The 23,977-nt window shown below is 38.1% G+C and overlaps 1 protein-coding gene across 1 annotated transcript in view; it reads right to left on the bottom strand.

The window, feature by feature from the left end:
• The window catches only part of LOC106086623 (protein trachealess), a 228,110-nt gene that overhangs the window by 3,400 nt on the left and 200,733 nt on the right, over positions 1-23,977 (bottom strand). Inside the window, exons 5-9 of the mRNA XM_059362911.1 lie at positions 9,275-9,342; positions 8,814-9,102; positions 8,601-8,722; positions 1,613-1,806; positions 1,407-1,513 (exon numbers count right to left, since the gene is read on the bottom strand). Of these exons, the coding sequence (XP_059218894.1) occupies positions 1,407-1,513; positions 1,613-1,806; positions 8,601-8,722; positions 8,814-9,102; positions 9,275-9,342 (780 nt within the window). The remainder of the gene's footprint in view (positions 1-1,406; positions 1,514-1,612; positions 1,807-8,600; positions 8,723-8,813; positions 9,103-9,274; positions 9,343-23,977) is intronic.

Here is a 23,977-nt window from a genome sequence, read left to right as displayed (position 1 = left end):
GTTCTTTGTATGACTTGTCTTGTATGTCACATCCAGAATTTCAGGCAAATCGAGTAATAACTGCGCCTTTCAGAGGCTCAGAAAGTTAAATTGGGAGATAGGTTTATATGGCAGCTATATCAGGTTAAGATCCGATTTAGGTCATACTTGGAGATAGGTTTATATGGCAGCTATATCAGGTTAAGGTCCGATTGAGATCATACTTGGCACAGTTGTTGCATGTCATACCAACACGACATATGCTAAATTTCAGCCAAATTGGATAAGAATTGCGCCCTCAAGAAGCTCAAGAAGTCAAGACCCGAGATCGGTTTATATAGCACCTACAGTGGCACAGACCAGTCTTCATACCTTTTCGTAAATGACAGCTTCGTAAACTGACAGTTACGTAATGAATAGAGATGGGCGATGGATAGAGACCCAAAAGGTATTTACCCGGTAAATTGGGTAAATACCAGGGTATTTACTCATTTATACCCAAAAGCTTCGTATTTATAATTTTGCAGATATCTTGGGTATAAAAAAATGTTCCAAAAAATTTTTCATGATTTCATATACTTTGTATAATTTCATCGAAATATGATGAAAAATGGTCGTTTAATAGGCTCACTACACTATTTCGGGAGCTATATATCCAAATATGACAGCTATATCAAAATATGGTCCGATCTGTACCACATTTGACAGAAATGGGTAGGGGGCTACCAGAATACACTGTGCCAAATTTCATCGAATTCGGGTAATAAATGGATCTTTTGTGGCCTCAATACCCTATATCGGGAGATCGGGTGGTCGGTCTATAGGGCAGCTATATCCTAATATAATCCGATCTGAGCCGCACTTCACAATCCCAACCGACATACACTAATAAGAAGTATTTGTGCAAAATTTCAAGCGCTTAGCTTTACTCCTTCGGAAGTAAGCGTGCTTTCGACAGACGGACATAGCTAGATGGACTTAAAATGTCATGACGACCAAGAATATTTCTTAGACGAATATTTTTCTTAGACGGATATTTTTCGAGGGGTTCCACCCTATGGTGGAGGGTATAAAAATTTTTTTGGAGTATTTTGGCGCTATATATTGAGAAGTTATTGAGCTTTAACAAAGAGATAAACGAACGGACATAACTTGGTTAACTTAAAGTGTCGTTGACCAATAGGTCAATAGGGTCTTAGACTTATATTTCTAGGTGTTGCAGAGGAAATGTAGAAATTAGAATGATGATAGGACATATGCTCAAGGGAATAATCAACCGTACTTTGCTATTGAAGAAATTTGTGAAAAGCATTATATCGCTTCAATGAGATTGATGTGACTAAGTCAGATTGCCAGCTATCTTCTTCAATCAATTTCTGCCCAGTTTTTTATAAGCTTACATCAATTTATACATTGTTCATACTTACGATCTGTGTGATGTTTCCTCATGCGATTGGAATCTTCTGCATGGCACAGTGAGTACATACTTTTGCCCACCATTTCTTCAGGGGAATAATCCAATAATTCAGATACTCTGCAAGAGCAATGATACAACAATAAATCACAATTAGCCTCAATTAATTAAAGGGAGGGTGTTTTGTGAAAACCTTTCCTTGTCTTATGTTAAACTTACCTTGGCTCACAGTGGGCAATTCGAAAATCGAAATTAAGTCGTGTCACAAACATATCGCATTCCAATCGAATTTCATGCACCGAGGGTGGTGGCAATGCAATGGCCAGTGCCACCATACCCAGTAGAGGGGGTTGTGATTTTCTCGTATGCGAAAAGGTGTATTGCGGGCGTAGTTTACACAATAATAGCACAACCTTTAAATAGAGTTAAAAGTATAACGAACTCAAATTAGACATGAATAGAAATTTGAGAGTATTGAAAAGGCAGAAATACAGAAAACAACACAAAAATTGTTAGGAAAAAAAGAATAATAAAAAAAAAAATATCTATCAAAATGTTTGATTTTTCTTTTCTTAAAATAATTTCCCTGGTCTTAATTTTATCGAAATTTCCATGTTTTAGTAACTGAACTAAATTTCTAAATGTGTTTTCAATTCTCATCAGTTGCCAAAACAACTTTCCTTTTATATTTAATTTTTGTTTATATTACAAACAACAACCAAGAGATGGATGATGTTCCCATGGTTTAACCAAGTATATCGCTTTTAAATGTCTACTAATACTCAGAAAATCTATACATTCGCTAATTCATACAAATCTGCAACGAAGTGAAAGCCTAATGTACAACTCCTTTTGCTTGCCAATCAGAAAGCGAGCTTTCAAGATGGACGCATTGAGTGATGTTTCTGCTATAGTCAACGACAGCAAACAGATATACCTAATCAAGTTTAGGTTAAGACAAATCATCTTAGAAGCTCGCCGTCTTCAATTTTTTATCATTTTCCATTCCTAGACCTGGACCTACCAATCAAAATATCCCCAGTCCTCAGTAAAGTATTTCCTAGTTTTATAACATAACATTCTGAGAAAATATTCATGTCCAATGTGGTGAAGTTGGGCAATAGCCACGATAGTAAAATGCCTAACACCTTTTCGTTCCTATTTTAAAAGCATAACAACAACTGAATGTTAACATCCTCCAATTCAAATAAGTCTTCTAAAAAAACAAAGTTTAAGGGGAGATCCTGCTGTTTGCCAGTGCGACACACACACGCAACAAATGTTATATAGTTTCCTCTTTCTTCCTCTTCTGGTTACTTGCAACCTTTCCTATATTAGCATGTTTTCCAATCAGTCATAAACATAGACCGCTACAGCCTCCAATCTGTGACTATCTGTGGCTGGATACTTCACAAATTTCGTCAACATTAGTGAGGGAATAACTACCCAGACTTTCGGTGTTATAGGAGGACATGCTGAATTCTGCCCCATTCTGCACTCCACCCTTTTGCCCAAATCGCTTTATCTAGATGAGGCATGCTAATACAGGGAAAACCGCATAACTGCAATACACTTAAGAGACAAATTTTGCTTAAGTGAAACTTGACGGAAACAGACATTCATATTTGGGGGTAATCTGCAATTGAATTCGATTAAGTAAAAAACGACTTAATTGATAATACCGCTAAACTGAAAAAGTTTTTGTAACCCAAATTCCGCTTTTATAGGAACTGGAAATCGTGTAAGTGAAAAAGTTATTTCTATTGTAAACTATGAGGAAAAATTCCCATCATCAAGAAAATTTGCAAACCCATTTTTGTAAAACCATAAAATTGTAATCGTTAATTATTTTCTCTGAATTTTAAAGAGTTCTACAGAGCATTGCTCTTTTCTACTCAATTTGACACATAATTAATTCGTCAACGCGAAAATTCGTTTGCATTTATGCTTTTGTCGCTTAAGTGGAAACAAGTTTCACCTATCCGAACTACGCTTAACTGAAAATTACGGATAAGTGAAACCAAATTGATGTATCTGTAGCGTTCACTTGTCCATTTTCGACTGTATATGTCCAGTTTTATTTCTTTTGAGTATACCCCATATGGTAATCTTGTTTGGAAAACTTCGTATAGAAGTCCACGTACCTTTTATAAACAGGAATATTGCGGAATTGCAATAAGCATTGTTGCAAACTTTTTATACAATTTTTTTATACTTCTTGAGATATCAAAGATTACGCATTGTCCGCAACCACTGCTTGGCTAAATAGTAATAAAACAGCCAACTGATCTCGAAATCTATTGTCGGCTGTCTAAAACCCTTCGCCAAAAAGCAATTTCGCAATTTTCGTCCAGAGGCAGACCTATCCACTTCCTTTGCATAAACAACTCATTGCATATTCTACTCCGTAATGCATCATAATTTAAAAGTCTTTTATGATATAAAGGGTGATTTTTTTGAGGTTAGGATTTTCATGCATTAGTATTTGACAGATCACGTGGGATTTCAGACATGGTGTCAAAGTCTATTCATGATGAAATGTCAAAGCATACTGAGCATCTTTCTCTTTGACACCATGTCTAAAATCCCACGTGATCTGTCAAATACTAATGCATGAAAATCCTAACCTCAAAAAAATCACCCTTTACTAAATGTTTGTATCTATAGTCTGATTTGAAGATGAAATATACAAAGTTGTCTCAGCTATTTTTTCGAGTGGTAACAAAACAGCTTCTCGAAGTCCCGCAATTCATACATTTGAGCTTATAACCATCCTGTCTTCAAGGTAATCCATAAAACGATGCCCAGTCTTTATGCAATTTCAACACCTATGTTCCACAATTCTTCCAACCTCTGAAATCTCAGTATGCATAGTGTGTTCAGGAATGTTATACACAATCTCTTTAACCTACCTTAGAGGCACGCGAAAATCCTCTCCTCATTAATCAGATTTTCTCTCCATTGCACTAGGTTCTCAAGGGATTACCGGAATTATAGGCATGTAGAAGAGTTATTTTCACAATTGAGGTTGTTACTTCCGAAATTTTGTAAATTTTGCCCATGAACATTCCACTAAGGAACAGGGGCAAGCTTCTCACATATCAATGAATGCAGTCCGATTCTTGTTTAAGCTGAATGGTAAGGGACCTCTCTTTTATAGCCGAGTCCGAACGGCGTGCCGCAGTGCGAGACCTCTTTGGGGAGAAGTTTTACATGGCATAGTACCTCACAATTATTGCCAGCATTAGGAGGGTTTCCCCAACGCTGAACATTTTTTTCTGGTGGTCTCGACAGGATTCGAACCCAGGCGTTCAGCGTCATAGACGGACATGCTAACCTCTGCGCCACAAAGCCGGACGCAAGCTATAAAATTGACGTATAACTACTCTAAAAAATCTTCCTATTCCGAATCATTTCCTTAAGATCAAAATCGTATAGGTGGTCGGCAAAATGTGTCCAAAGAGCAATCTTACCCTATAACGCCAATACATCTCCCTTGCACGGCCAGTCAAAAGAATATGAAATAAGTTCCAGCAGTGGTCGCAACAATTTTTATGTGTTGTAGAATAACATTTAGTGCTTTAGATAAAGTCGGGATCAGCGCATCTGTGATATTCTGAATCTAACCATCCGTTTGTATGTAGTTTTTTTTAAGTGCCGTCCACCAGACCACTGTAGTGTACAGTCAATGCAGGACACCCGTTTAAACTCCAAAAGATTGATCTTGCTGGTGTATACGACTATAGCTGTTTTATTTTTCCATTGGATTTGAAGGGGAATTTTCTGCCCGGCAAAACACTCCAGTATTTTGTTTTCCTCCCAATATGAGTGGCGACATCATTGCTACCTTATAAATTCTATTGAAAAGAACAAATTCTGTTTAAGAGTTCTTATCGCCTTAACCACCTTGTCCTCACCATATAACTTTGTCAATCTGGCAACTGCAGCATACTGTTAATGCAGGCCAAGCGTTTTAGCTCCAGAGGATAGCCAATAGCTCTTTTACAAGAATCTAGGGGTAGAGTTTTGTATACCCTCCACCATAGGAAGAGGCTATACTAACAACGTTATTGCGTTTACAGCTCATCAAAATGATGATCTAACACCTAACAATATAATAAATACCAAATTTCGTGCAAATCAGTTGAAAATTGTAGTAACTATGCCCTTCTAAATGTAAATCGAGCGTTTTCTAAAGGGTGAGGTGAAAACACACACCCACAAAATCCGAAAATTTTTGAAGATATTTTCATGCAAATGTTGACCGTTACTGCGCCTCACATAGTCCATACGCTAAGTACAATTTTGGCATACTCTTTTCAACATTTCGATCGGTATCTCACGAATAAATGCTTCTATGTTGTCTTCCCATGCGTCAATTAAAGCGGCCTTGTCTGTATAGACATGAGCTTCAACATAGCCCCACAAAAAATAGTCTAAAGGCGTTGAATCGCAAGATCTAGGCGGCCAGTTGACCTATTTCGAACGTGAAATAAAGTGTTCACCGAACTCGCCTCTCAATAAGTCCATTGTTTCGTGTTAATGTGTGGGGCATGTGGCACCGTCTTGTTGAAATCACATGTCATGCAAGTCAAGCTCATGCATTTTGGGCGAAGAAAAAGTTGGATATCATCTCACAATTACGTTACGATTCGCATCAGCTTTGAAGAAATACGGTCCAATGATGCCGCCAGCCCATAAACCAAACCAAACTGTGACTTTCACTTTTTCTGGATGCATTGGTAGCTCTTGCAATGCTTCTGGCTGATCTTCGCTACAAAACCGACAATTCTGTTTATTTACGTACCCATTAAGCCAAAACTGAGTTTCATCGTAAAATGGAAGAAGCGCGCGATGAACTTAGAACTTTACAGATCATGCATTTTGCTAATAAAATTCAATAATTTGCAATGTTTGTTCGTTTGTAAGGCGATTAATGGTTAAATTATAGACCAAACTGAAGATGTTTGACAGTGAACCAAAACACGGAGCGTGCGTGAGCTGTTTAAACAAAATGCAAATTTTGCCCATGAACATTCCACTAATGAACAGGAACAAACTTCTCACATATCAATAAGTGCAGTCGGATTCTAGGATGATAAGGGACCTCCTTTTTATAGCCGAGTCCGAAAGGGGTGCCGCAGTGCGACCCTCTTAGTGACTCATAAATGTTGCCAACATTCGGAGGGGAAAACCACCGCTAAAAATTTATTTTCTTATGGTCTCGCCAGGACTCGAACGCAGGACTCCTGAGCTGTTTAAACCAGTGTTGCCAAAAATAGAATAGCTAAAAAATTACCCTTTGTATATATGGGAGCTTTATCTAAATCTTAGCCGATGTTTGCCAAATTTTGTAGCGTTTGTTTCTTGGCTAAAAAAGTGATATATGCGAGTTTTAGTGATAATCGGATAACAAATGCGATATCCACCTTGATTACAAACAAGTAAAAGCGTGCTAAGTTCGTCGGGCCGAATCTTGAAAACCCACAACCATGGATTCTACTAAAAATTTATGTAAAATAAATTTAGTTGAAGGGCATAATTTTATTCTACATACCAAACCTCTGTCAAACCATCAAAAATTAAAGCTTCTAGGAACCGAGCAAGGATGATTGAGAGACCGGTTTACATGGCAGCTTTATAACGTTATAGACTGATCTGGACCGTATTTGGCACAGTTGTTGAAAGTCGTCATAGGCCACTAAATGCAAAATTTCAGCCAAATCGGACAAAAATTGCAGTTTAGAAGGAGTCCAGAAGTCAAATCGGGAGATCGGTTTATATGGTAGCTATATAAGGTTATAGACCGATTCGTACCATACATACAATTGTTGGAAGTCAAAACAGAACATTGCATGCAAAATTTCAGCCAAATAGGAAAAAAATTGTGGCTTCCAGGGGCTCAAGAAGTTAAATCGGGAGATATATCAGGTTATGAACCTATTTGGATCGTACTTGGCACAGTTGTTAGAAGTCATAAGTGAACACTTTGTGTAAAATTTTAGCCCAATCGGATGAAAATTGTGGGTTGCAGGGTCTCAAGAAGTCAAATCGGAAGTTCGGTTTATATGGGAGCTATATCCAAATCTTAACCGACATGGCCCATTTGCAATTCGCGAACGGCGTGCCGCAGTGCGACATCTCTTTGGAGAGAAGTTTTACATGGCATAGTTCCTCACAAATGTCGCCAGTATGAGGAGGGAATAACCATCTCAGAAAATTTTTTCTGATATTCTCGCCAGGCATATAGCGTCAATGACGGACATGCTAACCTCTGCTCTAGGGTGGCCTCCTGAATCGGACAGCATTGAGTGATATGAGAGAAGTTTGCCCCTGTTCCTAAATGGAATGTTTATGGGCAACTTTGGATTTGCATACCACACATCTGTTCAGTTTCATAATAATGCAAAAAACCTTATCAGTTGATTTTAATTTAAATTAGTTATGCTTGTATATACGGTGATATTTTCGAACATATTTTAGTTAAGAAATATACGCCTAAAACCTATAAACTTTTTTTTATTTATTTTTACCATTTTTCCTATAACACTTAATTTTTAGATTCGATACTGATCAATAAAATCAGTTAAGTTCTCTTCAAGTCGTTATAAAATGTTAGTAAAATTTGGAAAATTTGGTTCATATTCTTTGTTTTTGTTTTTGGTTTGGTTGTTATTTAATTTCAAAACAAATGGAATTTAATTTCAAATTCGCACACAAAAAATACAACAACAGAAAATAAAATATCTGGATTGTAATTTGTGAGAGTTAAAGATAAGTTCTTTGTTGTTTTTTTTAACGATTTCGATTCTTTGTACTGATTTTGATTGATACGTACCGAATAATTGGTGCCCAAGTTTTTACCATTTTTACCACCATTGGCCGATTGGTCATTACTATTAGCCTGTAGATAATGAAGGGGAAAAGGGAGAGGGTATAAGATGGAGAACTTAGTTTTTTCTTTGGTTTTTTTTTGTTTTTACTTGTCATGAGGGAGAGTTAATGAACATAATTAGTTAACAACAAAAACAAACATAATTGCAACCAAAATAATAAAACTAAAATAAAAAAAAAAATCAACTACTATCTAATATTTGTACACACTACACTCTCTTTTCTCTACTACTGCTACTTAAAGACACTACATTGACAAAACATACATAAATTAATCCTTGCTGGTATTGCTGAAAGAAGCATCACAACTCACCCTATAACCGCTAGATTTAAAATGACAGCCTCGTTTGGTTAAAGTCGATTTCATGCGCACACAAAATGAGCGTTCGAAACCTTTATAGCCGCTATTTGAATTCATAGTCATTTGGCCGGAAACTGTAAAGAAATTTCAAGAAAATTGTAAATAAAAAAAAAAAATGATAATAATAAACCAATAAATGTTGTTGTTGTTGTTATGTGAACTCACCATCTGGATTATTGGTGCCATGCGAACCCACACCATCATCTGAGCCTCCTGAATGCGGCGAGGACATGCCAGCTGGACCTGAACTTGAGCCAGCACCGGATATACCTCCACTGGTTAAGCTTAAGCCCAATTGCTCAGCAATTTCGGCATGATCGCCCTGGTGTATATAATCGAATATACTGCTGCCTGTCATTTCCACCTGTGACAAGCCCAAATATATGGATACCGTTTCCGATATGTACAGGAAACGGCCATCAGCAGCCACTGCCAAAGCGAAGCCATCCAAAGACTGAATGGGTGCAATAAAGGAGAAGGAAAGAAAAACGAACATAGTTTTAACTTCAATGCAATAATTTTCCATACAAATTTGCATATGAATCAACAAAAAAAAAATGCCTTAAACTTTAAGAATGTTTGCCTGACCCTTTTTAGGTGCCAGCTGCATTACATTTCATTCTTACCTGTAGTATGTGGGTGCCCTGATGTTGTTCGAATAAATCAACGGCGGGGCTGCGTCTTATGGCTGCACCTACAATAAAATGAGAGAGCGTAAAGGAGAAAATTAAATAATTACACCGAAAGAAAAAAATCGATATTTGTTAATATTAAAAATTTAATAAAATTTATAAAATATCCTTGAAAACCTCTGCTAAGGAACAGAGGGCAGATTTCTTCAGATCAATTAGACGATTTTACATCGTTGAACGCACAATAAAATGGTACCATTGTATATTTCATGACAATAATACAATAGAATCTTACATGTAGCCTAATCGGTCATACAGGATTGATTCAGTTCTTGCTCTAGCTATAAGCGTGATGTAGTCGAGACAACGATGCCAAGAAATCATCTTCAGTTTTCCTCATTAGGGATTACAGACTAATGGGACGACAATCCATTACTTTCGTGTGTTAAGGCTTTCCTGCCAATGTCAGACAGAGCCTGCGATTTTACCATTTGGAGAGTTTCTGGGAAGCCCAGAAGTAGTTGTAGCGATACCTCATTAAAGATCTCATGCACATTCAATTCGTTAAAGAACTTGGGAGTGTTAAAATCACGCTACATTATTTAAATATAGAGATATTGAGCTGAAACTTTGCGCAGATTATCCATAGGCAGGTTAGATTTGAAGATGAGATATATCGGTCTACATCTTGATATAGCCCCCATATAGACTGAACTGCCGATTTAAGGTCTTAGACTCATTAAAGCCACATTTATTATCCGATTTGGCTGAAATTTGGGACAATGTGTTGTGTTAGGCCTCTCGACATTCTTGTTCAATATGATCCAGATCGGCTCAGATTTAGATATAGCTGCCATAGAGACCAATCTCTCGATCAGAGTTTTTAGGCCCATAAAAGTCGCATTTATTATCCGATTTCGCTGAAATTTGGGAGGGTAAGTTATTTCAAGCCCCTTGCCATCCTTGTTTGGCCCAGATCGGTCCAGATTTTGATATAGCTGCCTGCCATATAAACCGATCTCTCGGTTTAAGGTGTTTGGCCCATAACAAGCGCATTTATTGTCAAATTTTGCTGAAATTTGGTATAGCTTGTTGCGTAAGGCTCCTCGACATCCCCATTCTATGCGGCCCAGATCGTTCCAGATTTGGTTGTAACTCCCGATTTAAATTTAGGCCCATAAAAGGTGAATTTATTAACCGATAGGGCCTTCAACATTCGTACCGAGTATGGTCAAGATCGGGCTATATTTGGATATAGCTGCCATATTTACCGATCTCTAGATTTAAGTTATTGGGACCATAAAAGCACGTTTATTACTCCATTTCGCTGAAATTTGACCCAGTGGGCTTTGTTAGGCTCCTCGACATTTGTGTTCTATGTGGTTCAGATGTGTTTTTATTTGGATATATCTTTAATATACATATACCGATCTCCCGATAAACGTGGTACAATGAGTTTTGCTAGTCCCTTACGTAGCCTTCTTGAATATGGTGGAGATCGGACTATATTTAGATATAGCTGTTATGGGTTCATAAATTATGCATTTCTCATCAGATTATGATGAAAGATGGTTATTCTTATCTTATATATAAAAATCAATTTGTGTTTGTTTGTAGATTTTGTTTGTGTGTTCCTTATAGACTCAGAAACGGCTGAACCGGATGAACATGTTTTGATATTTGATTTAAGCGAAATTTTGAGTGCTCTCTCATAGCAAACTACAAACAAAAATTTCGGATGGGGTACCAAGGTGGGCCGCCCCACCCCCAAAACCTACCAAATATATATATAGACCAATCACGACAATATGGGACTCCAATGAGAGGTAATTAAGATTAGAAAACGTATCTGATATCCAATTGTCGGACCAAGTGTTTGGGGGACCACATATTTTCCGACCATGGAAATATGGGACTCAAATGAAAGCTATTTGCGAGTAGAGTACGAATCTGATATCCAAGTGTGGGACCAAGCTTCTGGGGCACCGCTCCTTCCACAAACAGGACTTATTTACTGACCATGACAATATGAGGTTTAAATGAAAGGTATTTGGGTGTAGAATACCAATTTGATGTACAAATGTAAGACAAAGTGTTTGGGGCACCGCTCCTTCCACAAAACACCCCCCTAAAGTATAAAAATTTACCCGCCATGCCAATATGTGGCTCAAATGACATACATACGGTACATAACCTGATATAGCTGTCATATAAACCTATCTGGGGTCTTGACTTCTTGAGTCAATAGAGGGTGCAATTTGTCTGAAATTTTGCATGACGTTTTTTGTTATGACTTTCAAAAACTGTGCTAAGTATGGTTCAAATCGGTCCATTACTTGATATAGCTGCCATATACACCGATTTGGGGTCTTGACTTCGTGAGCTACTAGAGGGCACAATTATTATCCGATTTGGCTGAAATTTTGCACAAGGTGTTTTGTTATGACATTCAACTGATGGGCTAAGTATAGTTAAAATCGGTCCATATCGCGAGAAATTGTAATATGAGTCCAAGAACCTTTGCTAATGTCAGCTTGGTGATGGTAAAAACCGGTAAGTGGTATAGCTGCCATATAAACCAATCCGGGTCTTGACTTCTTAAGCCACTAGAGGGCGCAGTTATTATCCGATTTGACTGAAATTTTGCATGGCGTTTTTTGTTATGACTTTCAACAATTGTGCTAAGAATAGTTGAAATCGGTCCATAACCTGGTATAGCTGTCATATAAACCTATATGGGATCTTGACTTCTTGAGCCTCTAAAGGGTCCAAATATTATCCGATTTGGCTGAAATTTTGTAAAATGGCTTCTCTCATGAATTTTAACATACGTGTGGAATATTGTGTGAATCGGTTTATACCCTAATACAGCTCCCTTATAGACCGATCTCCCTATTTTACTTCTTCAGCTTCTAAAGTGCGCCATTCTTACTACATTTGGCTGAAATTTTACACAATGACTTCTATAATGGTCTCTAATATTCAATTTAATTCTGGAAATGACACCTCTTTGGAGAGAAGTTTTACATGGCATTGTACCTCACAAATGTTGCCAGCATTAGGAGGGGAAAACCACCGCTGAAAATATTTTCTAATGGCCTCGCCAGGATTCGAACCCAGGCGTTCAGCGTCATAGGCGGACATGCTAACCTCTGCGCTACGGTGGCTTCCGTACGTAGGTATGTTTTACTTATATTCTATTTGTTGCGAAAACGCCTCTAGATATAAATATCACATTACCCACGCTCAACAAACCTGTCTACTAGCTGTTCCTTTCCCAATGCAGGTGTTTTTGTGTAATGGCAGATTTTTTTCTACACAATTACACTACTCCCATGGCATACACATGGTTCTGTGAGTCTTTTGAAAGTTGTATTGATGGCAACGGCATAGGCTCTCACTGTTGCTTCGTGTGCCCAGGTTCGAATACCGGCCGGGCTGTACCAAATTTCAATTTTCAAGTTTTTTTTTTGCCCATTAGGGGTGTTTTTGTGTAATGACAGTTTTTTTCTACACAATTACACTACTCCCATGGCATACACATGATTCTGTGAGTCTTTTGGAAGTTGTATTGATGGCAACGGCTCCCACTGTTGCTCCGTGTTCCCGGGTTCGAATCCCGGCAGGGTTCTACCGAATTTCAATTTTCAATTTTTTTTTGCCTATTAGGGCGAAGATTATTTTAATATTACAAGTTTCGTTTTTTTCTCTTTCAAGACAAGCTTAATGATAGGAGATTGGTTTTGACATTGAGTGATTGAACTTTTCAATTAAATCCCAGATTGAGGATTGTAGTACCTTTTCTTTTTGATTGTGCAATTATTGCAAATAGAAGATGATCTCAGACTGGAAAATTGAATTTAATGGATTGTATAGACTTTTGAAGACATTCATTATATGCTTGTAAATGATTTACCTATCTACACTTGTTTGTATATAAATTCGCATAATTTACGAGTATATAAAACTGTATTGAAATAGAATAAAGGGGCACTGCTGTCATTTATTTCATTCATTCATTTTGAAACCTTATATCTATCTATAAAAAAAAACAAATCCATACGCTTGCTTGTCCCTCTAATTCCCCCTTTGCCTGTCCATCCGTTTATCCATTCGAGCATTGTCACAAGTTTCGATTGTATATCCCCTTCAGCTGACGACATATTGCCGTCGTTGTTGTTGTTGTTGTTTCTTTTATTAATAAAAACGAAAAAAATAAGCCAACCAAGTTGACAATATTCAATTAATTTGCATAAAAAAGTGTGTAAATATACAAATTGAAGTTGGGTTTTCTACCCAGCAACAGAAACAACAACACCAACAGCACAATGAGACAACAATCATAATGTTTATTTTCGATTGTTTGCTAGCCATTGCTGCTTTTTTATGCTCATGCGCAACCATTTTGTTTTGCAGTAAATTTTTATCGCCTTTTTGTGTGTGTGTGTTGCCAAAGTCTCTTTCATTTATTTGAGGTAATTTCAATATTTGTCGATTTTTTTCCTCTTCATTTCATTCGTTTTTTTCCATTTGTAAGGTAACGGAAGGTTAAATTTTATTATTGTATTTAATTTAGTGTTGCTTGGTTTGTTGTTGTCGTTTCCATGCCATTCGATTGAAATCCATTTGATTTTTTTTTTTCGTTTGCGTTTTAGTACAAAATGGTGACCATAAAATCAGAGTAGCAACCATTTAAAGAGAAAATATTTTTATTACCTTGATTTAAATTGAGTCATTATTTGAAATAATGAAATTTGTTTTGTAATTATTGTGGATTTTTTTAATCGTTATGGACTTTTGTACAAATGTGGAGGTGGCATTGGTTGATTTTGGTCTTTACAGGGGAAATTGTTTGCATTATTGTGCAGTTTTTAATTAATTTGATGTTATTGAAAAAGGGCATTTCTAAAACAAAGTTTGCTTTGATGTGCTAAATTGAGGTGTGAGCAGCTTAAATGACAAAGCGGTCATACTGCGTTCATCCTATGGTAGTTTTTTATACCTTCCAACATAGGATGGGTGTTTACTAACTTCGTTTTTCCTTTTGAAGCACCTCGAAATATTGATCTGAGATCCTGAGATCTGAGATCCTGAGATCTGAGATCCTGAGATCTGAGATCCTGAGATCTGAGATCCTGAGATCTGAAATCCTGAGATCCTGAGATCTGAGATCTGAAATCCTGAGATCCTGAGATCTGAGATCCTGAGATCTGAGATCTTGATTGTCTCGACATTCTAGTCGGTGCAAATGCAAATTTGCCCATGAACATTCCACTAATTAACAGTGGCAAACTTCTCACAAATCAATGAGTGCTGTCCGATTCAAGTTTTAAGCTCAATGATAAGGGACCTCCATTTTATAGCCGAGTCCGAACGGCGTCCGCAGTGCGACAACTCTTTTTGGAAAGTTTTTACATGTTTGCCATACCAAATGATACAGTACCACCTAAATGTCGCCAGCATTAGGGTCCGTCAGTCTGTACGTATGTCGAAATCACGCTTATTTTCAAACGAGCGAAGCTAGGCGCTTGGAATTTTGCACAAATACTTCTTCTCAGTGTAGCTCGATTGATGTGCTTTGTTTTGAATTCCAACAATTATGTCAAGTGTGGTCTAATACGGTCTATAACCTGAGGTCCCGGCCGATACGGGATAACTATGAGCACCACACAGGCTGAAACTTTGAGCCCCGATTTGTGTGGTGTCCATCGTTACTACAGGAAGCTTAGCTGAAAGCTTCCGGACCCATCCACAGGTTGCGGATGGATGGAAAGCTGTGTTTTTATGCGGAGTAGCTGCAAATGCGGCCTCGGGCAGTCAGCGATTTTCGAGAGGAGAGTCTCAGTGAGGAGTCTGGTGTCATTGGCTCCTAAATTAATACTGAGTGTCAATGATACACGAGATGACAAGGCGAGTTATTGGCCCCTTCAAATAACCAATGGGCAACATCAGCTTCTGTTCTCAGGTTAGGGGCGGCTGGAGGCGAGCGTCGAGTCTTGGAACAAGCGGCCCTCCAGCGGCTCAAGAAGTCATGATCCAAGATTGGTTTATATGGCAGCTATATCTGGTTATGAACCGATTTAGACTATGCTAAGCACAGTTGTTGGAAGTAATACCAAAACATCGCTTGCAAAATTTCAGTCAAATCGGACGAGAATTGCGCCCTCCAAGAGCTGAAGAAGTCAAGAACCCAGATCGGTTTATATGGCAGCTATATCAGGTTATGTACCGATTAGCGCCATACTAAGCACAGTTGTTGGGAATCATAACAAAAAACCTCAAGCTAAATTATAGCCAAATCAGATAAGAATTAAATTAAAGCTGTAGATGTCAAGACCCCAGATCGGTTTATATGGCAGATATATCAGATTATAAACCGATTTGAACTATATTAAGCGCAGTTCGAGGCTCGAGAAGTCAAGACCCAAGATCGGTTTATATGGCAACTATATGAAAACATGGACCGATTTGGCCGATTTACAATTCCAACTGACCTAAACTAATAAAAAGTATTTGTGCAAAATTTCAAGCACCTAGCTTTACTCCTTCGAAAGTTAGCGTGCTTTTGACAGACAGAGGGACGGACATGGCTAGATCGACATAGAATGTCATGACGAATATATCGACATAGAATGTCATCAAGAATATATGTACTTTATGGGGTCTTAGACGCATATTTCGAGGGGTTACAAACAGGGGGTTATTGACCAATCTTGCTTAAACTTTGTACAACGCTTTCCTCGGCAACTGATTCAGATTTAGATATAGCTCCCATATATATGTTCGTCCGATTGGCAGTAATATTGCAATAAAGTGCTCATCTGTTAACCATTTCTCTCGAAATTTGGCAGGAAGGATTTTCTTATGACTCTCGACTTTACTGGTGAATTTCATAGAAATCGGTTCACATTTAGATATAGCTGTCATATATGTATATCGCCCGATTTTCTCTCCAAGAGCCACTGCAAGTGCATTTATTGACCAATCTTGCTTAAACTTTGTACAACGCTTTCCTCGACAACTGCCACAATATCTGAGAAGTTTGCTCGAAATCGGTTCAGATTTAGATATAGCTCCCATATATATGTTCGTCAGGTTTTGGGTAATTTGTAATAATGTTGTCATTTGTGAACCTTAGTTATTACAGTTTGAACAAATTTGCTCAAAATTTGATACGGATTGTTTAAGAACCCATCTGAAAACATCCGCCGAGGTCCATCAAAATTGGTTCAGAATTGAATAAAGCTCTTACTTTGTATTTATATGGTAGGTGTAGGGTGTTATAAAGTCGGCACCGCCCGACTTTTGCCCTTCGTGACTACTTAAACCGACATTTTTAATTTTAAATTAACCTTCAAATGTTTATTAGAGTCATTAAGGTTGGTTTTTTTTGAAGGTAAAGAGACAAAATCCCCCAAAAATACTGAATTACACCACAACACATGACGCCATGAAAACACCATGACAAAGAAGTAACGCTTTAATTGAACCAAATATCGTATTAAGGCTTTCAAGTGGAATTTTCTAAGATTTGTTATCACTAAGATGTTGAAAAATAGAGAATTAAAAGAAAATCATATTAGACTTTGAGTAAAAAAGACTCAAAAGACTAAACAAGTCAAGATGAAAGGCTATAATGATTTCTTCATAAATAATTCATAAAGCAAAATTTCTAACCCCCCTAAAAAACAATAACACATTGCCCGCTATGCCTTTGCCCGGCAATGGCAGTGCAGCATGTGCTTTAATAACACTTAAACTAACACCTTGTGCTCATCTAAGGGTTTCCAACAGTTTCCACCTTAAATCTAAGGGATGTGCTTGTATTAGAACGAGTCGCCCTCCCCTCCAACGGCAACATGGTCCAGTGCTGTCATGATGATTGTTTTTATTGAATTGTCATAAAAAAAGGCAAAAAGCTAAGGCCAAAGAAAATGTTTTGCCAAATGGAAGGCCAGCGATCCAGCCATCCAGCCAGAGCCATGCATTGCCATCGCCAGGACAATGTGTGGAAGAAAGTGCAAATGAAGCATATGTGTTACTCCAGGGAATGCTGTGGTCCTTGCTGATGCCTTCGACCATGGGGGTCACTTATATTATTTTTGTTATTCTCAACTCATTGCAGGTCTAGAACTTTGAACTTTTGGCCCGAGTCCAAATAATGTGAACACCACTGTGTTGTTAACCTGTACAAGTGTTGAGGCAAGTGTGGCAAGCCAAGTGATGTGGTGGTGAAGCAGTGTTTTGATGGCGTTAAGCTGCTGGGCGTAAGGCTATAATAATAATAATCGTAATAATCATAAGAACCATGTGAGGGCATGGGAAGAAAATTCATACAATTTTTATGTTTTTTTTTTCTTTTTTTGTTTTTGGGAGGATACTTTTTTTTATTTGTGGGCTATTTTGGGTCAAAATCATAAAAATCCTTTAATTGAATTAAACCAAAATGTTTTTTCAAGCTTTAAGATTTACGACTTGAAACCATGGTGGGCGAAAAGCCAATCACATAGTGGTTCATGTGAGCGTGTGTGTGCCTTTGCAATGATTTATGAAAAGTGGCCAATGGCATTAAGTGCTTCCTTCAAACATTTGTAGTCTAATTATTTTTACACTCTACACTACGACTGTGGTACAGGGTAATCTAACTTAGTGCATTTGTTTGTTACACCCAGAAGAAAAAAACGTTGTCCCATTGCGAAGAAGATGGATCAACTTAGGATCACTTTCTGATTCCATTTAGCTGTACCCGTCTGTCTGCCTATCCAAGTTAAATTGTGCTACAAGTACAGGTCGCAATTTTCATCCGATTGTCTTAAAATTCGGAGAAGACATCTTGCATCTCCGATCATTGAGCTCGTCTCGAAAGAAAAACAAACAAAAATTGTAAAATTTAATGATCTCGCCCTAAAAGGAAAAAAACTTGAAAAATTAAAAATTCGGCAGAGCCCGGCCAGGATTTGACACTGGACACATGGAGCAACAGCGAGAGCGTTCGAAGCCATCAACACAACTTCCAACAGATACACAAAATCATTTGTAGTACGGAAGTAGTGTAATTTTTCACAGGAAGAATGTCTGTCATTACACAAAAATATATGCATTAGGAAAAGTACAGCTAATAGACAGGGTTGTCGAGTGTGGTTAATGTATCATTGATGTGTTTTCGCTGTTAATATGATTCAAATACAACATACGAACGCACGGCCCTTGAAGCCATCACACCTAATATGGTTGAGAAGTCTTCTAACCAAAGACGAAACACGTCCCATAGTGGTTGGTGTGTGTTGCAATCTTTGGCTTTCCTTTTCCACTTGCATTTCCGATCGTTGAGCTCGTCTCGAAAGAGAAAACAAACAAAAAAAGGCATTTTTTTTTGCCTGGGGACAAAGCCTATTGAAACTGGAAAAATAGTCTCAGATTTGGATATAGTCCCCATATACATGTTCCTCCGATTTGGACTAATATAGCAATAATGTGGTCATTTGTAAACCTCTTCCCATGAAATTCAGCAAAAATTACTTCCATCATTATTGGTGAATTTCATTGGAATCGGTTCAGATTCCGATATATCTCTCATATATATGTGTATCACAGATTTTCTCAAAATTTTGCAGAATGTCCTCTTTTATGACTTGTACTAGTGTAACGATTTGGTTCGAAATCGCTTCAGATTTCGATAGAAAGGGTGATTTTTTTAGCTATTATCTTTTTGGCAGCACTGGTTAAAACAGCTCACGCACGTTTCGTGTTTTGTTTCACTGTCAAACATCTTCAGTTTGGTTTAGGAATCGTCTTACAAAGAAACAACGCTTACAAAAGATGGCATTTTATTATCAAAATGCGTGCTCTGTTAAGAAATTTCATCGCGCACTTCTTTCATTTTATGGACGAAGCAGAATTGTAAATTAGCAGAATTGTCGATTTTGGAGTGAGGATTAGCTAGAAGCAATGCAAGAGTTACCAATGCATCCAGAAAAGTCACAGTTTGGTGTGGTTTATGGGCTGGTGGCATCATTGGACCGTACTTCTTCAGAGACGGTGCGAATCGTAACGTAATTGTGAATGGTGAGCGCTATCCTTAGATATCCAACTTGTTTTTTGCCTAAAATGCTTGAGCTTGACTTGTATGATATGTGGTTTCAACAAGACTGCGCCACATGCCACACAGCACGCGTAATAGTGGACTTATTGAGCGGCGAGCTAGGTGAACATTTTATTTCACATTCGGAACTGGTCAATTGGCCGTCTAGATCGTGCGATTTAATGCCTTTAGACTATTTTTTGTGGGGCTATGTTAAAGCTCATGTCTATACAGACAAGCCCGCTTCAATTGACACATTGAAGCATTTATTCGTGAGATACCGGCCGAAATGTTCGAGAGAGTATGTCAAAATTGGACTGAGCGGATCTACCATTAGAGGCGCAGTCACGGTCAACATTTGCATGAAATAATCTTCAAACATTAAATTATATGAAATTTACCAGCGATTCAAATAAAGATTTCATGAAGTTGTCGGAATTTTATGTTTTTTTTTTGAAAAACTTTCCTATAGCTCTTAAAAAATCACCCTTTAGAAAAGCCTGCTGAAAATAGCAAATACTGTCTGCGGATTGTTAGGATTGTCTGCTGTTACAGCAGTAATTCTGCTGTTACAGTAGTAGTTCTGTAATTTAAGAGCAGCAGGCTGATTGCTGTAATGTCTGCTGTTTGCTGAAAATTACTGCTGCCTAATTTATGATGGGTTTGTTAGAAGAAATAAAATGAAAGAGAAGATGTTTGGAAAGAAAATTAGAAAAAACAGGTTCAGGTCACACACCCTTACTGCACTTTCCGATGTTATCTTATTGTTGTTGTTTATGGCACATGCTGTTTGTAGAAGAGTTTGGAGCATAGGCGCATGAGCGCTTCCTTTTATGACATAATAAGAAGTGTCATCATTATTGTAAACAATACACAGCACACATGCGTCTAAGCATCAAGTAGGTATAAAGCACTTATGCGACATTTCCCTGTTTAAAAAACGTTTGCACTGTTGTTGTTCTATTTTACTGAACGTTTCTTTAGGGAACGAAGGAACTGCTGGCCTTTGATAAGAGGTCACTGGGTTATAACCGAGTTATAACTGGCCACTGTGCGATAGTCTACATGGCCAAGCCCTTGGAAATCCTATCTAACGATTATTGCGGAAGCTATCTTCATGAGGATAAAGAGGAAACGTTTGAGCACGTTCTCTGCTTATGACCGATTCTATAGTAGCACAGGCGGGTTTTTTTAACAATCTCGGCGATCTTGCAGATGTGTCTGTTGAAAGTTACTTCATGTATGTGGTTAAGACGGGTGGACGCTATGAAATGACTTCTTCTATGACCTCAAATATGGTATGAATCTACCTATCTAAGATCTACCGATTTTAATTATTGTCCTTTAAGGACGCAATTCTTATCCGAATTAGATTAAATTTTACTCAATGACTTTTGCTTTAATTTACGACACCCAAAATAAGTGTGGCCCGAATCCGTCCAAAAACGGATCTAGCTCCCAATATAAACCAATCTCTCTGATATACTTCGTGAACCTCTAGAGGGCGCAATTCTAATCCAATCTCACTGAAAGTTTGGAATATGACTTTTTCTATGAGCAATTCTTATTAATTATTCTTTGTTGGCCTATAAAGAGATACCGGACAGAGAGGAACCTTTGATGGTGGGCTAGCCATTCAACCTAAACCTAAGTGGGCCTTTAATTGTGGCCCTTCAATTTGACATCTTGAGCCCCTAAAAGCCTCAGTTTTCGTCCGATTTGGCTCAAAACTAGTTTCTGAAATTCTATAAAAATATATAACCCCCATGTAAACCGATACCCCGTTTTGACTTCTTGAGCTCCAGGACTCAATTTTGACACAGTTGGGCTGAAATTTGGCACACAAAATACGTTTAAACCCTACAACACCCCATCAAATACCGCCCAGATAGTTTGATTAATAGATATAGCACCCATACACTCAAAAATTGTTGATCCTCATCACTAGTTAAAATCAACTAAGTTTGGGAAATATTGAACTTCCTATGGCGTTAAAGAATTATGTGCTCGCTACGAGTTCAATAATTTCATAACAGTTACGAAATTGTTTTTACACACTGTTAGTTTACTTTTTACTTCCCATTAGTAAAATATGAACTAACCAGCATTAAAATTCATAGGTAAAATTATTGAAAAACAAAATCGCTTTTTCCCGTACTCTTCGAAGCACCTAATTGGAGATTGGCGCACACATCTTAATTACATAACCCAGTTTGGCCTGTCTCCCACCCTCATGCTATCAATTGCTCAGCTGTTTGGAAGATGTTAAAACTTTGCCGCAGCCGAGTGTATAACCTTGCGTTTACAAAGCAGACGCTCTACGCATTCACCCACATCACTATTATTTTAGTCTTCCACTATTTTCTTCTTTCAATATTTGCTAACAACACAAAAGCAAAACATTTTCTAACTCTTTTCCATCAAAGATGACCATGCGTTTTTGTTTAGATTTGACATTTTCTATTTATAGACACAATATTATCACTCTTACCAATGTTTTGTGGAACACAGCATGCGTTTCTGCTTCTCAAGACAAAGGTTCCGAGTTCGAGTCTGGAACCAGCAAAATGGTTTTTAATTATTTCATACTTTAAAATTATGTCCCACGTTATTCCGCGCGATTATGGTATGAGTCGAAAGAAATAATTAAATATATTTTTGGAGCTGACAATGCTAGAGTCAGCAAATTTAATTTTAGTTCAACACTAACTAACAGCTATTACCAATGCGGCTTTAGACCTGGTAAATTCATCCTGGACTAGATATTCACACTGCGCCAAATCGTGACAAAGACCCGAGAACGACAAATCAACACCTACCATCTCTTTGTTGACTACAAAGCCGCTTTCGTTAGACCTATACGTTCAAAGGAATTTCAAGCCATGTCTGAGTTTAGTATCGCTGCAAAATTAAAAAGACTCTGCAGTATGACACTTGCTGATACGCGTTCCTCAGTAAGAATAGGAAAGAATCTCTCCGAACCATATAATACCAAACGAGGTTTCAGACAAGGAGACAGCCTTTCATGTGATCTCTTTAACATCATGCTGGAGAAGATTATACGAGATGCAGATGTGAATAAATATGGCACACTAATCACAAGAGAACACATGCTACTCGCCTATGCCGACCACATCGATATCATAGGTCGGTCACCGGCAGCCTTTGAAAGAATCGAAAGAGAGTCAGTGAAAATGGGTCTGGCAGTAAATGGAGATTAGACGAAATGTATGGTTTCAACTCCCAAAAAGCCTTGCACAACCGAGCAGATAAAGAAAATGAAGAAAGTTGGGAACCACAACTTTGAGACAGTCAGTAACTTTATCTACCTCGGGACGGTCGTTACCGAAATGAATGACACCAGTTTTGAGATTAAACGAAGAATAAAACTGGCAAACAGATGCTACTTTGCATTGAGTAAGCAGTTTAGAAACAAGGCCAACTCTCGACAGACGAAGACTACACTATACAAGACACTGATACTACCCGTGTTGTTCTGAGGCAAATCAGGCAGTACTTCCAGTATTTGAGAGAAAGATTCTTCGTAAAATATATGGACCAGTTTACGTTCATGGAGAATATAGGCGACGTATGAACCACGAGCTGAATGAGCTGTATGACGACGATAGCATAGTTAGACGCATCAAAATACAACGGCTTCAAAACGTTGGCTAGGTCATGTTGTCTGAATGGATGAAGAAGCTCCAGCAAAGAAGTCTTTTGAAGGCAAACACGGTGGTACACGCAAGACCAAAAGCTCGATGGAAGTGATGGGAGACACCTCGATACTTGGTGTCAGAGATTTTAGAATGAGCGCAGAAGATCGAGGCGCTTGGAAGGCTATTCCACGTTCGGCTAGTGGAACAAATATTCTGTCATAGCCAATTTAAGTAAAGTAAGGATACCCAAGTTTTGGCCCGGCCGAACTACACTTAATTTTGTTGTTCTTATAGCAATATATGGAGGCCACCGTAGTGCAGAGGTTAGCATGTGCGCCTATGACGCTGAAAGCCTGGGTTCGTATCCTGGCGAGACCATCATAGAAAAATTTTCAACGGTGGTTTTCCCCTCCTAATGCTGGCAATATTTGTGAGGTACAATGCCAAGTAAAACTTCTCTCCAAAGAGGTGTCGCACTGCGGCACGCCGTTCGGACTCGGCTATAAAAAGGAGGCCCCTTATCATTGGGCTTAAAACTTGAATCGGACTCATTGATATGTGAGAAGTTTCCCCTGTTCCTTAGTGGAATGTTCATGGGCAAAATATGCAATTTGCAATAGCAATATACTACGAATTTCAATAAGTTGTTATACCCTCCACCATAGGATGGGGGTATTCTAATTTCATCATTCTGTTTGTAACTACTCGAAATATTCGTCTGAGACCCCATAAAGTATATATATTCTTGATCGTCGTGATATTTTATGTCGATCTAGCCATGTCCGTCCGTCTGTCTGTCGAAAACACGCAGTAAAGGTAGACGCCTGAAATTTTGCATAAATACTTCTTATTAGTGTAGGTCGGTTGGGATTGTAAATGGGCCATATCGGTCCATGTTTTGATATAGCTGCCATATAAATCGATCTTGGGTCCTGACTTCTTGAGCCTCTAGAGGGC

Source organism: Stomoxys calcitrans, chromosome 1, assembly GCF_963082655.1.
Source record: "Stomoxys calcitrans chromosome 1, idStoCalc2.1, whole genome shotgun sequence".
In the NCBI taxonomy this organism is placed as follows: domain Eukaryota; kingdom Metazoa; phylum Arthropoda; class Insecta; order Diptera; family Muscidae; genus Stomoxys; species Stomoxys calcitrans.
This window is presented reverse-complemented; position numbering and strand designations above follow the sequence as displayed.